This window comes from Globicephala melas, chromosome 1, assembly GCF_963455315.2.
Source record: "Globicephala melas chromosome 1, mGloMel1.2, whole genome shotgun sequence".
Classification (NCBI taxonomy): Eukaryota; Metazoa; Chordata; class Mammalia; order Artiodactyla; family Delphinidae; genus Globicephala; species Globicephala melas.
In genome coordinates, this window is record NC_083314.1 from 62,550,091 (window position 1) to 62,566,761 (window position 16,671).

The window sequence follows — 16,671 nt, forward strand, 5'->3', positions numbered from 1 at the left end:
GAGCAGCTACCATCACTGCCTGCTAGAAACCTTGCTCATCTGGGCTGTTTGTTTTCCACCTCTTACACTTTAGGCAGATCTGTGTCCTGGGTAGAGCAGCAGTCCTCTGGTTACCAGCTGTGGCATCACACCACACGTGCCCTCAGACCATGCTTGTCCCCTCCCTTAAGGAAGATTCTATTCCTTATCTTGTCTGAGACAAGAAAAAAATCCATCTCCCAAGTCACTTCCAACTCCTCAAAATGATGCGAGGCTACCACACAGATCTGGGAATTAATCTGTGATTCAGCAAAGTAGTCAGAGATGCAGGGATAGGACAAAGAGTTGTTCCAAACATTCAGGAATCTAGACATGAGTATACAGTAGGAGTGCCATAGTGCCTGATCGGGAGTTGTCTTGAGAGCTGTGTATCCCTCTGGGAGGCTGCCATGTAAGCCTTACATGCCCCGGAGGTGTGAGGAGGGGCATGGGGTGATGGATAGGAGTGAGGACCTGCAGCCAGACAGCCTGCTCCATCAAGTATAACTGTGGGCAAGTAACTTATCTGCTCTGTGTCTCAGGTTCCTCATCTGAGAAATGGCAATAATGGTACCCAGCTCATGGAGTTGTGAGAATTACCTAAGTTAACCCACATAGAATGCTTAGGACAACTATTAGTACGTGATGCTCAGTGGGTATCAGTGAAGATCATTACCACTCTTAGACCCTTGTCCTGGGCCCCATGCCTTAGAGGGCCCTGCACTCCACAGTGTATGCAGTTCTGAAGGGCCAAGGAGACATGTCTGGACTCCTCCTTCTAGACCATACTTCAGGTACCAGGACCTCAGAATTCCCTATTGAAACAGCCTCATGCCTACTTCCAGGACCCTTGTAGACCTTTTCCCCAGGTCTACCTCCTAAGGGTGGATTCCACTGCCTTGGGAACCCCCAGAGAGGCTCCAGGTGACCAAAGGTGGTGGTGTGGTTGGAACCTGGACCTGTGGACTTTGGTGTCCACGCCCAGGTGTGATCAGCCCCCTGTGGACCACAGTGTCTGCACCTGTTTGTATGGGGCCCCTTGTGGCCTTTCATGATGTGGGTGTCGCTCCTTGGATTGTGGTGTCCACATCCGTGTGACTGCTGTCCCTCACCACCGTGGTCCAGCAGAACGCGGTAGAATCTGAGAATTCTAAATTTGAATATAGCCTTCCAGACATGAAACTTGTCAAGGTCAGAGAAGGGCATATATTTTATTTAGCAATTTGTAGGATTGATTTATAACTTTTAAATACTTAGTCATATGGTATGTGGGCTTTTTAAAAAAATTATTGTCCCAGACCCTGAAAATTTTAGGGGAATTGGGGGAATGTGGTGATGACGTTGGTGGTAAAGAGGGAGATGGAGAGCGATTGCTGAGCTGATGCTCTGGGGACCAACACCTGAAGCTGACGGCAGGACTGTATTGATTTGCTTTCTCACTTCCTTCTTCTGCTAACTGTGGCCAAGTAGAGAGAAGGCAGAGCTGTTGGAAACTTAGGCGCGAAGGACAAAACAAATGGTGTGTGCAGATGCGGCCAGGGCTTCTGGAGTCAGGCCGACGCCTCCCGCCTCAAGCATTCATCCGTTCACCCTGGTTAACTGCGAGCTCTCAGTAGAGGTCCCTGGCTCCCCACCCTCCCTTCTCTTGGAAACAGCTCTCAGCTCCTCCTGTTTTCTCCACCCACCTCACTCCAGATTCAGCTGTAGTCTGGTGTTTTTACTATCTTCAGCATCCCTGACAGTGGCCCTCAGGGACCCCTCTTCAGGAGCCCCAGGGCCTCACTGAGCACAGTTGTCTGTACATCTGGCACTCACAGCAGCCAAGATCAATCCATGTAACTCACACCAACATAAACAATTGTATTTCCGTGCAAATCGGGTTTGTTCTTCCCTCCTCTGACTCCTCTGCCTCTCTTCTCCAAATGACCTTCAGCGTTTCCACTGGCTCTCGTTTCAACATGACACGCAGCACACCCCATGCATCTCTTCCTCGACCCGTGTTCCTGCAGCTGCTGGGCACCTTGCTAAGTGGGTGAGGCACAGTCAGCCAGCAACAGCAGTGAAAGAAAGTCCCCAGGTTTTGCGGCGGCACGGAGTAATAGAAAGCACCCAGACACACGAGTTCAAAGCACAGCTCCACCACTTAATTCCTGTACATCTTTGGATCAGTTACTTAATTTCTCTGAGTTGTGGGTGCTACATGTATAAAGTGAGGATAATAATGTCGAGCTTAGTGCTGTGCACTAAGTGCTGTGCACAGCACTTAGTGCTGTGAGAGAGACGGCACACGTAAAACCCCTAGCACAGGAACTGGCACAGATAGATTGTCACTGAATGTAAAGACAAGGACCTTATTTACCGTTGATTCCCAGCACCCCACCCAGTGCCTGACATAATATATGTTGGTTCTCATCTTTGCGCTGGGAGGAGCTGACTCTGCTGAGAGGAGCGGGCTGAGTTCAAAGGTACAAGTAACAGTGGATCCACCGGCCGAGCCCCAAGCAGAGCTGCCTCTGTTGATCTGTCTTCTCTCTCATCCTTAGCTTTCCTCCCTCGGCTGGGAAAGTCACCCTCGAGATTCGAGTTTGTGTCAGAGCTGGGCAGGAGTCCTGTGGCCCCAGGGAACCACACACATGTCAAAAGTATCGCCTTGGCAAGGCTGGAGGAGTTTCATGTGGCCACTGACAAACCTCGTCCTTTATTCTCTTGACCACTTATGTTAGGACGGCTGATGTGCTCTAGTCTCCTGCATGAATATTCATTCTTATCTGTCTAAGAGAGATGTGAAAGAGAAGTGGAAATGCAGAAAATGTAAAGGCTTATAAAGGGTAAGGAGGAGGAAAACAGCCCTTTTAGAGAGGCAGCTGGAAGAAGGGTGAAGTGGGTGCTGGCTTTCAATTTATACTCTCCTGGACAAATACAGACCATTCTAATGATCTGATTGGTTCTCATCCCTCTGGGAAATCTCCCACATGGAAAATGGAGGCCTGACCTGGGCCTCGGATTGGCTGTTTGTTCCTTTAAATGTGATTGTGGGTAGATAGGGCTTGGTTTTGTTTTGTCTTGTTTACCCTTTGCATTGTCTTCTTTGGAATCTCTTACTGCAGAAGAAGGTATTTATCAGGCACTCATACGTTTTGCTGTTTGTAGCAGATGCCACCAAAGTAATTGGAGGCAACTGGGTGTGTTAAAATCATTTTAACCCATCAGGGCTGCTTGGAGTAATTGCCCTGGAAAGCTGTGAAAAGGGTTTTCAGGTTGAACTTGAGACAGTTGTAAATGTGTCCTTTTGTTGGATAACAGAAGGTGAATGCTAATGCTGAGAGGGACTTGGGGAGCTGGATGAGTGCTTGTCTTAGAAGCTCTTAGAAGCTCTCACTGCCTCCCAAGGCCTCAGCTTTCCTGGAGTAGTGGTTTGGAGCCAGCTCTGTAGGGTTGGAACTCGCAAGCGTGAGGCCCGTCCTGTGGCTGGCGGGGGGGTGGAGTGACCGTGGGCCGGTCTGTCCACCTCTGCCCCTCAGGCCCGGGTCTGTGAAATGTGAATGTGGCAGGACATTAAGAGGTGCTTGTACACAGACCAGCCAGCGTTGGGACACTATGGGCTGAGGCAGAGAAATACAGGCCTGAGCATCAGATGCCATGGTTCTTGTCCCGACTCAGTCACCAACTAACTCAACCTAAAGGAAGTCACTTAACTATGTCAGCCTCCGTTTTCTTAGCTATAAAATGGGGGATTGGATTAGATTGAAGGGTGGCAAACTTTTTCTCTAAAGGGCCAGAAAATAAGCATTTTAGGCTTCACAATCCATTTGGTCACTGTTGCAACTACTCACCTCTGCCATTATAGCACGGAAACAGCCAAGACAATATGTAAATGAATGGACGTGGCTGTTCCAATAAAACTTTATTTGTAAAAACAGACAACAGGCCATAATTGGCCAACCATGGATTACATGACCGATAAGGTTCTTGTTTTTTAATTCACAATTTTTTTATTAAGAGCTTTGTTGAGGTATAATTGATATACAAAAAACCTCTATATATTTAATATTTAGTTTGATGAGTTTAAAATTAAACTCATATGCATACACCCATGAAACCATCAGCTCAGTCAAGGTAATAAACATATCCACCGGAGCCTGTGCTCTGCAACGGGAGAGGCCACAACAGTGAGAGGCCCGTGTACCACAAAAAAAAAAAAAAAAAAAAAAATATATATATATATATATATATATATATATATATAGACATATCCAGTAAGGCTCTTCTAACAGTTGTTACACGTTTATCTTGTGAAGTCACAAAACCCATTAGAGTGTGAAATTACTGCTGATTTTATTTGCTATGTGATTAACTGAAGTTACACATTAGATGGCTACCTTGGTATATACTTTTAAAAAGCCTTATAGAATGTCAGACTCTTAGAGCTTAAAGGGTCTTAGGGACCGCCACCTGCTCCATCCTGGAAGCCCCTCTACGAGTTCCTGACTCCTGGTTACCCGTAGTCTGCACTGAGCTTCTCATCTCAGAAGACAGCCCACTCCATCCAGGCCCCTCCTGCTGTCAACAAGTCCTCAACGAAGGCAGACTCTGCTTCCTTGTGACTTCCCCCGTTGGTCCCACTTGTGCATGCTCCTTGCTTCCACCGTCTCCTTCTACCCTCATCTCCCACAGATAAGTCGCACTTGCCCTGTCGAGTCCAGGAGGTTTGCCTCAAAGGACCACTTCAGCGCTGCCTCCTTGCTTCCAGTTGAAACCTGGCCCACTGCTCCTGGGCCCCCCACCTCCTCCCCAGCTGCCTCATGTCAGGCTGGCTCCACGCAGGCCCAGACTTTTGGAGAGAGCACTCTCACTCCAGGAGGACTGCATGTTAGCTTTCCATCTCAGCTGCACTCCCAGCTCTACGTCTCAGACTGCACTTGGTTCAGCCCCTGTGCCCTTCCCAGATATCCAAAAGCTCTGTTTGTGTCCAACCCCTGGGCCCCAATTATCCAGGAATGTTTAGAATACATGATAATTCTTTAGGTATTTAAAGTCCACTCTTTTCCAGACTAATCAGACCCCCAGTGCTTTCAGCCTACCTATACACCCACAGTTCAGCCATTCCTACCATGAATAAAACAGCTAACTGCCTTCTCAACAGAAATCTATGCTAATGAAAGCATATATCCATAGAAAATTAAGTGCCATTAAAACTGGAGTGAAACAGTGGCCCTAGAAACTACGCTTCTCAGGTGGGAATAAATGGATGCTTATGCTGTTAGCCTATCAGAGAAGCAGTAGCTTGTGCTGACGAGGAAACGAGGTGTCGGGGGAGCCAAGACAGTAACAGCTGATCATCTAAATGAACAAAGAAAAACTTGCTATTTGGGGTCTATTATATCTGCTGTTGTGTTTATTGAACACCAAGAGCAAACTACATGCTCCACACAATACCGTATTAGGCAAGAATCCTCCCCAGGGACTTGTGTCTTTCCCTAAACTGTCAGGGGAAGCAGAAAAAGACCACGGAAAGGGAACAGTCAAGATAAAAGTCGAGGGACGTGGTGACTCCTCAGCCGGGACAAGATGGCAGGGTGGTGCCATTAAAATCGAAGGGTTCCTCAGGGTAAAAAAAAAGACTTCTAAGTCTCGGACTCTTATCAATGATGATGATCTGATATGTTTGGATGACTTTTTCTCAATCGCTTACAGCCTTGGTTCCCAGTATCTGGAGTAAAAAATGTGAGGGCAGATGGGATTTGGCTAGCTAATCTAAAGGGTTGCTACCTCTCTATTCTTCTGTAGCTCAGACTCCTGTCATTCTGTGTTTGGAGGTTTAAAAGCCAAATTTGTTTTCTGATTCATATTCAAACAGACATTGAGTGAGAAAATGGTTTGGCCATTTCTTGAAGGGAGTCAGGTCTCTTCTTGTGTGAGCTCTGGCTGGCCCCATCCTTGGCTGTATCCCATGTAGCTGTTTCCTGTTCCTCCCAGGCTGCCAATTAGAAGTGTTGCCATACTAGTCTTCCAGGAGTAGCCGTACCAGAGAACCAAGGTTATGCTCCTTAAGTAACTTGTGACTCAACATAATTTTTAAATCATGGAAATTAATTCCACTACATATTAATGGGATATTTTTTCTTGAAAAACACATCTAAAAATTCCTGTGGAATAATTAAGTCAATGAAAATAGTCAAGAATGTTTTGAAAATGAGGGACTTGCCCTATCAAATACTGAAATACACTTTTATTAAGTAGTTTTAATTGACAAAAAACTAAATGGACAGATGAATGGCACAGAATATAACGCAGAAGTAGACTATTACATAGTTACAATTTAGCTGGTGATGAATGGGAGTCACATATATTTGGGGGGAAAGAGAGTTTAAAGAAATACTAGTAGGATGATTGATTAACTATTCTTATTGTTAAATATGTAGATCTTCACTTTATACCAAAAAATTATAGAAGGAAACACAAAAAACAAGTCAAACTAGCACAGGTAACTTGGTATTGAATCTCAGAGCGGAGGAGTTTCTAAACATAGAGCAGTAGTTGAAATCATATATTTTAAGCATAGAATTTAAAACAGGAGTGGAGAGGAGGGAAAGAATGAATAGGCGGAGCACAGTGGCTTTTTAGGGCAGTGAAACTACTCTGCATACTATAATTGTGCCTACATGTGATGCATTTGTCATACATTTGTCCAAACTCACAGAATATACAACACCAAGGGTGAACTCTAATGTAAACTATGGGTGATAATGATGTGTCAGTGTAGGTTCATCCGTTGTAACAAACGTACCGCTCTGGTGGGGATGTTGATTATGTGGGAGGCTGGGTATGAGTGGGGGCAGGGCGTATATGGGAAATCTCCTTATCTCCCACTTAATTTTGCTGTGAACCTAAAATTGCTCTAAAAATAAAGTCTATTTTAAAAAAAAACTAAAAAAACAAAGAACTCCAAAAACAAAGGGTCCTGAGACCTTGGAGTCATCTGTTCTCATCCCCCCATTTTACAGATAGTTACTGAGGCCCAAGGCGTGCTCGGGTCACAGAACTAGTACCTGAATCCCAGCCAGTGTTCCCCTAGGTATCGAGAATGGGTGTTTCAGCTGAGGAGGGTGAGTTTTCCATAGGACAACTCTGATTGGAGAAAATACCCTGGAAAATGAAATACATAAAGCCTAGGATTATTGAAAGGAAACTCTCTTCTTCCTGAAGGGACCTAGGAAAAAGAGCTTCTTAACCATGGAATAAGGTTTGTGGAAAGAACTTCATTCTAAGTTCGTTGGGGATTGTTTGGTGTTAACCTATGACTTTGCCAATCTGCAGATGGAAATTTACTCCCCAGATGCACCTTGTTTATAGAGAGAGCATGCTCTTCTCTTTCCCTGGCTGAATGCCTCTTGCTACAGAGAAATGCAGCTCTGGACAGAGCCAAGCCTGTTGTATGTGGCAACAGTGTCCGCCTCCCGGATGCAGAAAAACGGCAGAGCAGGGTGGCCGCCTCTCATCTGGGGCTTGGGGAGCAGGGTCAGCGTCCCATCTCTGGTTCTGGTTGGAGAAGACAAAGAGCCCAGAAGCAAACAGGTGTCTACACACGTGTTTGAGCAATTCCAGTTACCACTGGAGCAGATGCCATGAGGGTGGCTCCAGCAGCCCTACTGGTGGCCACGGTATGCGTGGAGTCCACACGATGGAACCAGGCCTCTGGCCGAGAAACCTGGCTTAGATCTTCACAGACTGAGCCACCAGCTCCGGCTGGCTCCAGGGGGAAGGAGAGAGGCCGGGAGCCTGTGCGCTCAAACTCAGAGTCTAACAAAATAACGTAGGAAGAGAAAAGAGCGCAGTGAGCTAATAGCAGTGTTTTACATCTGTCTGAGGCTTTACAGTTTTCAAAGCACTTTCACACCTATGACCCTGTTTTTTCTTTAGAGAACAGGTATTATTATTGTTCCCATTCTATGCACAATGAAGTCGAGGCTCAGAGACATCAAGGGACTTGACTGAGATAGCAAGTGAGCAAACCTGACTCCATAACACAGCTGACTTCTGGCTATTTCACGACTCTTCCTGCCAGCTTTGGTGACATCTCCTCTGGAAGGCTTTCCTGAGCCCTCAGCTCCTCCAAGTGCCCCCTTAGCACTGACCATGGGGTCCTGGACTCCCTCTCTTTGTCCGTCATCCTTCCCTAGATCATAAGCTGCATGAAAGCAGGGGGTCATGACTGTTCATCGGAGTATCCCCAGGTCCTAGGACATGTCTGGCACATAGAAGGTGCACAGCAGACACCCAGAGTCCGTTCAACATGGCTTCCAGGGCCCATAGGATCTGCATCACCCCTGGGTCCACAGCCCCTTTGACCTCACCTCTACCCACCTTCCCCAAGCCGACCTCAAATGCAAGAAGTACTTCCCCACTCCAGGGCCTTTGCCGGCCCCTCTGCCCGGAATCCTCCCCTCCACGCATCCGAGCAGCTCCCTCCATCACTTCATTCTGGTATTCGCTTAAAATGACAATGGGTCAACATTCCCAAAGAGGCCTTCCCTGCATCTCTGTCTTAAAAAGCAGCCCCATCCTTCATTACCTCTATCCTGTTTGTTTGTTTGTTTGTTTGTTGTCCTTTTCTCCTACCACGTAAGCTCCCTGAGGGCAGGAGCTTTGTTTTGTTTTGCTACTGTGACTCCAAGAGCTTAGAACAGTCCCTGCCACTCGGCAAACATTTATCGAATGAATGAACGAACCATGCTGTTCCGTGTTAAGGCACCAACAGCTGCTTTCCTGTCACATCTGGAGAGCATAGTGGTACCACATACCCCTCCTATTCCCTCATTCCTCATCCTCTGCCCTCCCCCCCAAAATACGTGAGACCCTCCAGCTCTATGCTAACAATTAGAGAAGGCTGAGGGGAGCGTTTTGTACACAATCAGACTATCTCCCCGGGAGTCGGGAGCCCTGAGGTTGATGTGGGTCAGACAGTCTAACTCTGCAAAGATATTGGCTAGCACAGCTATGGTTTCTGAGTTTTGGTGGGGGGGAAACAGAGAACCTAAGCTACACTGTTGTCTCTTTTGAAATAAGGAATCCACATTGTTATACTGTGCTGGGCAGGCTCCACATCTCCTTCTTCTGTGTCCTCTGAGGTGACTAGCACAGGGCTGGGGAAAGGGGAGTAAAGGCCGCCACCCCACCCGTAGCCTGTTACAGTGCGGGATGGACTACATTTTTTCAAGTCCTGCTGGAAATCTCCTGGCTGGAAACGTTCCCAGATGACCAATTTTCTTGCTTGAAGTGCATTTCTTTTCTCCCTGAAAATTAGTACAGGAGAATTTGTCTCCGTTATAAACCGCATCCTGGTGGCAAGAGTAGAGTGTTCAGTATTCACACAGAACTCCCTAAATGCTTGATGTGTACAGAGCACTGTGTGAGGGGCTGCGGCTCCTAGGGATGGGATGCAGAGAACTGGGGGAAGGGACAGGTCACCCAAAGGAATTTCCATGGACTCTGACTCGGGGGATGTGTAAACTGACCCAGGACTCCTCTGTGTCAAGACTTAGGAAGAACTCGCTGTAGGGCTGAGATCAGGAAATTGGGGTGCAGAGCTCCATCCCAGAAGGGTCCCATGCCCCATTCCTTATTAAACTTCTCTTCTCCCCTCAGTGACCAAAATTGCAGGGGGCTTGGACCATTCGTACCAGGAGACCCAAGGGAAGGCAGAATTGACCTTCTCCTTGGGGACAAGGGCTCCGACCTCAGGAATGTATTCATTCTTTTAATAAGTCCATCACAACTAAATATATAGCAGCCCTGTTCTGGGCCATGGATACAGAGAACTAAACTGAGCATAGGCCCTGCGTTCAAGTTGCTTCCACTCTGCAGGAGACAAACATGTAGATATGTTGGGACATGGTGGGAGATGAGGTCAGAACATGGAGAACTTTGGGAGCCTCACTAAGGAGCCTGTCCTTCATTCTGTGGACGATAGGGAGCCACTGAAGGGTTTCGAGAAGAGGAGTGGTTCGCTTAGGTTTTCATTTTCAGAAGGACTCTCAAAGGGGGTTCTTAGGAAGACGGTGGACTTGGATTCATCATGGAGGTCCCCAACCTCCCTTGACCGTGAGCACCACCTCCTCCCACGTCCCCCAGCTGGACTGGGTGCATCTGCCACACACTCATGCTGCACTTGGACTTCTCCCTGCTGCAGCACTCATCCTCATTTAGGGTTGCCTGTTCTCTTGTCGTGTCCCTCACTAGAATGGCAGGCACTAACTTATGCGCATCATTCTATCCCAGTGGCCAGCACTGACACTAAATGTATACATTTTTTTTAATGAATGTCAAATGGAATTATTGCAGTGGTGCAAGAGACAGAAAATCAGGGTCTGGGTAAACTAGAGCCATGACAGCAGGAGGATGGAAGGAAGGGAAGGACATGCAAGATGGTGGACAGCCCTGTAGCGGTCAGCGTTCCTGGCGACCTCAGAGCAACAGCCCTCTGCCTCCTATCCCTCTCCTGCTTTTTTCGTTTGTAAAGTGGGGTTGTAACACCTCCCAGGGATGTCGTGGAGATGAAACCAGGTGTAAAGTGGCAGCTGACCGCCTGTGTGATTGGTGGATGCTGGGCTGCCTCTTTCCCCAGTGTGATCCATCTCTGGACTCGTAGGAGCTGAGCAAAAGAGAGGCACAGTTTGAAGGCACAGTTTCTACCTGTTACTCCCCGCTCTGTGTCCAAGAGAGCACCCACTGTCCTGGGGAGACCACATCAACCAAACAGGCGTACCTGCCTCTCACAAACTCCTGGATTCTCTGGCCTCAGCAGCCAGTCTTTTCTGAAAGATTACAGATCTGCACCAAAATCAATTCGGAAAAATCCTGGCCACTCTGTGACTGAATGAACGAATGCATGAACCAATGGCCTGTAGCCTGAGCTCTGCCATTTACTATGACCCAGGACACCCTCCCTGAGCCTCAGTTTCCTGACCTCAAAATGGGCATTAGACTATGTTCTGCACAGTTCGTTTCAAGAATTCAGTTAGATAGTGCATGTGTGAGCACCTCAGAAATCCTAATGTGCGATAAAAATGTCTTTTTATCGTCATACATTGTATCCCCCAGCAGTGCCTGACATAGCGTGCGCACAGAGGGGGCCTTTGGCTGAATATTAAGAGCATAAATGGTGTCTATTTGATTTACTTACTGCCCTGCATCTTGTTATGTAAAGAATTTGCATGCCAACTAGTACCTGCAGGGTGGTGGATCCCAGCATGGTGGGGGGTGTTACTGGTTCTGCTGGGCTGCCTCCTTTTGCCCTGTGTTTGACCTTAATGGTTTATGCGTTTGGATCCTGACACTGCTCCTGCCAGAAGTGGCATCTTCCCCCAACCTCCCCATCCTGCAGGGCAGAGCTGAGATCTCACAGCTGCTCCCATCTGCATGCAGACCCCACCTCCTTACCCTCCCTTCAGCAACCCATGTGTACCAGGAAGCACCAATTCATTTCTGTGCAGGGCTGTTCAAGGAAACACACTCAAGTGTGAATGCACGGGAGGCCAGCTAGAACAACACAGCAGGGCCAGAGCCTCTTTGAAGGGAGGGACAGCACGATTCCAGTCCTCCAGGCCTGCCAGAGGAAGTAAGTGGGATTCCTGGATTTCTGATGTCATATCAACAACCCACTGCTTTGAGCGTCCTTTGTTTTATCAGATTCCTCTTTTAAAATGCAAGTGTTCTTTAAATGCAAAACTCCTAATGGTCATTCACACCCTGATGAAAATGAACTTTGTTATATGTTTCATCGCTAATGTTTATAAAGCTTTCCCTGTGTTCTCTCACGACACATTTAATTTAATCTTTATAACGTTGTTGGAGTGATTAGCTCTGCTTCACAGCTGAGGAAACCGAAGCTGGAGTGGTAAAGTCGTCTGAACATGCAGCTACAAATAGGAGAGATGGAATTTCAAATCCAGCATTTTCCCCTTGCAGAGTCTCTTTTCACTAAACCACATTGTTTCCGAGGAAGCCTGTAGGGGGCAGGACCCTGATGGGGACAGGCTGTGAGTCCGGAGCCCGCAGGAGGGGAATCCTGGCTGAGGACAGCTACCTGGTCCAGAGGGCCGTCATGAGAGTCAGCTTTCTCATCTGCTGCCCCACCACCACATCCAGCCCCCAACCTGGGCCAGGACAGGGCGTGCGGAGTCTGGGGGGCCAGTGATCATCTTCAGGCTGAATGACCATCAGATGGGGCACAGCCAAGCCTGATTCATGATAGGAAGTTTCTGTGGTCTTATTTTTTAATTAGAAAACAGATTTGTTTCTAACCTCTCATCTCTCTAATTTAGCCAATTTCACAGTGTATTTTAAGTGGGTTTCCAAGAATACAGAGTCTAATGGGTTCATACCCCAGCTCTGGCACCTGTTAGTGACTTTGGCCGAATTACGTAACCTCTCTGGGCCTCAGTTTGCACATCTGTAAAATGGGGGTCACCCAGTATGTGCTTCATAGGATTGTTGCACAGATGAAAAGAGGTGAATGTATAGAGTACTTAGCATGGGGCCTGGCATGTAGGAAGTACTCCCAGAATTGTAGGTGGTCCAGGGCCTTGTTGTCAGACCCCCATCCTCTTTGGTTTGAGGGCAGGAGCTGAGACAACACCTGCCTCTTGGAGTAACAGAGCACCCAGCTGCTCCTTGAATAGTGGGGCATCTGCAGAAAGGAATGACCAGAGTGGGACATCAGTGTGTACTCTGCTCTTCATCAGGGAAATCCGTGAATTAACGTCTCCCTCAAGACCTTTCCTCAGGTATCTTATCTGAGGCAGTGCCATGAGGGCTGAGGGCCCAGAGCTCGGTCTGGCAGTGTTTGGAGGATTCTAAGGGAAAGTACCCTTTCAGGCTCCAGAGGTTTCTCTCCAAGGTAACTCAGACTATTGACCTAAGAACCTGATTAGTGCTTTTTTATAAATTGGGTGAAGTGAACAGACACAGAGAACAGACTTGTGGTTGCCAAGGTGGGGGGGGGGGAGAAATGGTTCAGGAGTCTGGGATTAGCAGATGCAAACTATTATATATAGGATGGATAAACAACAAGGTCCTACTATATAGCACAAGGAACTATATTCAATATCCTGTAATAAACCATAATGGTAAAGAAACAAATAAACTGGGTGAAGCGAGGTGAAGATTGGAAGAAAAGAACTAGGCTGGACTCCACAGAAGCCTACTTTGGGCTTGGACCTATATTTTCTCTCGACCTTTCTCTCTGTTTTGTGTCTATCCAGGGACTGGGGTCGTGAGTATGATTATAATAGAAATGTGATAAATGAATAAGAAAGCTAATCCCTAGTAAATCCGTTTTGAAGAGGGAATGACTAAGCTGAAAGAGAGCTGCAGACAGAGCCAGTGGGGAGATACACCCCAAGAATTTAGACAGAAACAGCAATATGCCAGAGAGACCTGGCTGCTTCTGGAGACGAGATTGCAGAGTTACAGCCAGGGAAGGCCATGGCGCTGAGTAATGTCTCCTGTTGCTAACAAGTCTTTGAGAACCTGGATCATGCAACTTACTGAACTCAATTTATATTATCTTAGGCAAAATCACTATGACCTGGATGGAAACTCAGCCAGAGAGCAATAAAGAATGGAAAGCCACAGGTAATGAACTAGCCTCTGGGAAGCCAGGAGCCCTAGTTTCTGGCTGGTTATATTTTAAATATTACAGAAAATTAGATAACATTGAACATTTGCCAAGTACTTATTAAGTGCTTCGAACTTTGATGACTTGCACTCATTGGATCCCCTCAAAAGCCCTGTGCAGAAGACATCCTGGTCTAGTAACCACTTGACAATTTTCTGTTATAAAGACATATTTTGGGACCTTGTGGATTTGACTTTTCTCCCACTTCAGGTGGCCAAAAGGAAGTGGTAATTCCCAGTTATTTGTAACTAAAGTAAGAGACTAATTACATTTCCAGAACAGACTGTAGGTACAGCACAGACGCTGTACGTGAACCATGGTCAATGTGTCCTTGCCGGATGACAGCTGTTCTAGCCTGTGTTACAAGTTGTCCTGGACTCGTCTGAGACTTCTAGCTTTCTCTCTGCATTGGTGCAATCATCATATTAGGCGTCTTGACTTGACAGCCAAGCTCTGAAAGTAGAGGCCCATTTATTGGGGTGCAGAGAACAAACGTGAAAGCCAGTATAACCTTATCCTTCCTATTCCTGCCCATGAGTCCTGGAGAGAGTACCTATTTTTAACAAGCCATACATTTGGGGTCTCCTTGATGCAGAAAAGAGCAGATGCACTGAAAAATGTGTTCCTTGGACTGATCTCAGCCTCCTAAATTCCATAGTTGCTTGATCCTGGGAACACATGAAAGACAAGGGTCGGGTTCAGGCCAGCATTTGTGGGATGGTCAGGAGACCCCTATCTACAGTGGTCCCATCAGTCGTCTTCACACAGAGGCCTAATGCTTTCCAGCCTCCAACTTTGGTCATCAAAGACAGTTCATACTGGTCACTTTCATTTTTGCTCAGCAGGGACCTTTCAGGTTTCTCGGTCATTCCTGTCAACATTTACAGGGCATAGGACCTCCCAAAGCTTGACGGTACAGTGCCAGCCCATGCTCACACTTGTAACTTCTTAATTCTCAGTATTACATGCAGGGAAGCTGGAGGCTCAGAGCTTGTTTTCTGTCCTAAGCCGTGTCATCCCATTATATCTTCTGTCTCACTCCTCACAGGTCCAGATGTGCTCAGCTTCCCGGAGCTCTGCCTGATGAGATAGCAGAAGCTGAGTCTTTCATAGTCGAGGGCCACAAACTCTACTCTCCCAAAGCTGAGGATTAGCCAGCAGCCAGCATGCACATGACATGTGCTCATGGCATCAGTGGCCGGCAAGCAAGAAAGAAGCAGGGAAGTTAACTATTAGCTGGGCTTTGGGGAGCAGCTCACGGGAGGAAAAGCCAGGATTGCTCACCACTTGCCTTGGCCTCAGCCAGAGGAAGAAAAGATCATGAATAAGAACATCCGAAACAGCGGAAGCAAGAGAGCAGTTGCAGTCTCTTACTGCCTGACTCTTCAAACGTGCCCACCTGTGCAGAGAGAGGATGTGAAGTCAGGGTTTCATGGTACCCAGGATCAGGGCCAGTGATAAATCCTGTTCTTTTCCTTTTGAACACAGCTCTTCATCATCGCTTGATCCTAGGACTCCAGCCTGGTTTCCCTGGCAACTAGGCTGGCTTCCAGAGGCAAAGGTCAGGGTGCGGTGAGATGCAGGCAGACCTGCCATGATAAGTGTTCAGGGCAGGAAGGCCAGCTGGGTGAAGAGAAGATGAGAGCATTGAAACAGACCTCTCTGATGAGTCCAGGGCAGTCAGAGACATTCCTCCCCTTAGTCCCCATCTTGGATGATGAAACTGAGGCATAAAGCAGCGAGGTAACCCGCCCTAGGTCACATGGCCAGCACATTATACAACCAGGAATTAGAACCTGAGTTTTCCTTCCTTCCAAAGAAAATGCTGCCACTGACCAGCCGCCAGGAAGTTGTGTGCTTAAAGCTGTTTCTCTTGGAGAAGAGACGGGGGTATAGTGATGTGCGTGGGGGGCTCTTTGGGCTGGCCAGCAGGGTGAGCTTCCAGCCCACGGGTGGAAGCAGACCCAGCGCACTGCCCTTGCCAGAGCCGCGGCCCACATGCTGACCGGTGACGGGCCGTTCTCAGCAGTGGCTCCTGGCTAACGAACGACAGGGGCCCAAAGGGGAGCTGGAGGTCCAAACTTGTGTTCTTCCCACCAGTCAGAACAAATCAGGATGAAAACTTGCTGAGAGCAGCAGAGAGGCTCCTGGGATGACTGAGTTTCTTAGAGACAGACACTCTGTTGGTACCAGATGTCATTTTAAGCTAAAGATCTATGGTTATGTCGCTTAGATGATCTTCTTTATTTACCCTAACCCATAATCCAGAAGCCGCTCTAGGTTGAATGTGGGCCATTAAGCATTCCTGTGAGAACCGCAGTTCAGTGTTTTTAGGTGTTGCCATCGCCACGTGGGGAATTACCTTGCTGTCTGCTGTTTGCTGCGCTTAGGATCTGATTATCTCCGTGTTTATTCTGACCGTCACCAGTCCTCGGGAGTCTGCACCTTACTCCTCTGTGCGGGCGGAGTGTCTCCACCCACAGGAGTTCCTGATTCCATCCCCTGCTCCAGCCCCAGAGACCTTCTGGGAGGTGGCGGGGGAGGGTCTGAGCCTCACTCACTGTATCTATCACTCGGGCAGTGCCCTGCCCATTTCCCCCAGCCCCTTTCTTGGCAGGGGTGAAGAGAGGGATGACTGAGGAGGCCTAGGGGTCCCTGGGGTGCAAGAGTTCTGGGGCAGAGACAGGGAGTGAGGATTCTCTGCCAGGGCAGTGCATGGCAGTCTGTGCCCAGAGGCTCTGGCTGTACTGTTCCTATTGAAAGCGGTCACGCTGGCCTTCCTTCCAGGGTAGTCCCTAACCTCCCCTCCCCGGTGGCACCTGACAGCGCACACCGCAGAATCGAGAAGCTGTGAAGCTGTGTGCCCACGCCCCCAGATGTGCCCGAACCTCGGGCCAGCACCAGGCCTGCCTCCGTGTCTTCTGAACACTCCATCTCCGTGAGCTCTCCTGCCTGCCTGCCCCGGATCCTGGCCC

The 16,671-nt window shown here is 48.0% G+C and overlaps 1 protein-coding gene across 3 annotated transcripts in view; it reads left to right on the forward strand.

The window, feature by feature from the left end:
- Positions 1–16,671, forward strand: part of FAM78B (family with sequence similarity 78 member B) — a 103,750-nt gene that overhangs the window by 43,554 nt on the left and 43,525 nt on the right. The window contains exon 2 of one of the 3 annotated variants that reach the window (XM_060296948.1): positions 13,591–13,653. The exons of the other annotated variants lie outside the window; for them this stretch is intronic. Coding sequence (XP_060152931.1) covers positions 13,640–13,653 — 14 coding nt within the window. The 5' untranslated portion in view covers positions 13,591–13,639. The remainder of the gene's footprint in view (positions 1–13,590; positions 13,654–16,671) is intronic. 3 annotated transcript variants of the gene reach the window in all.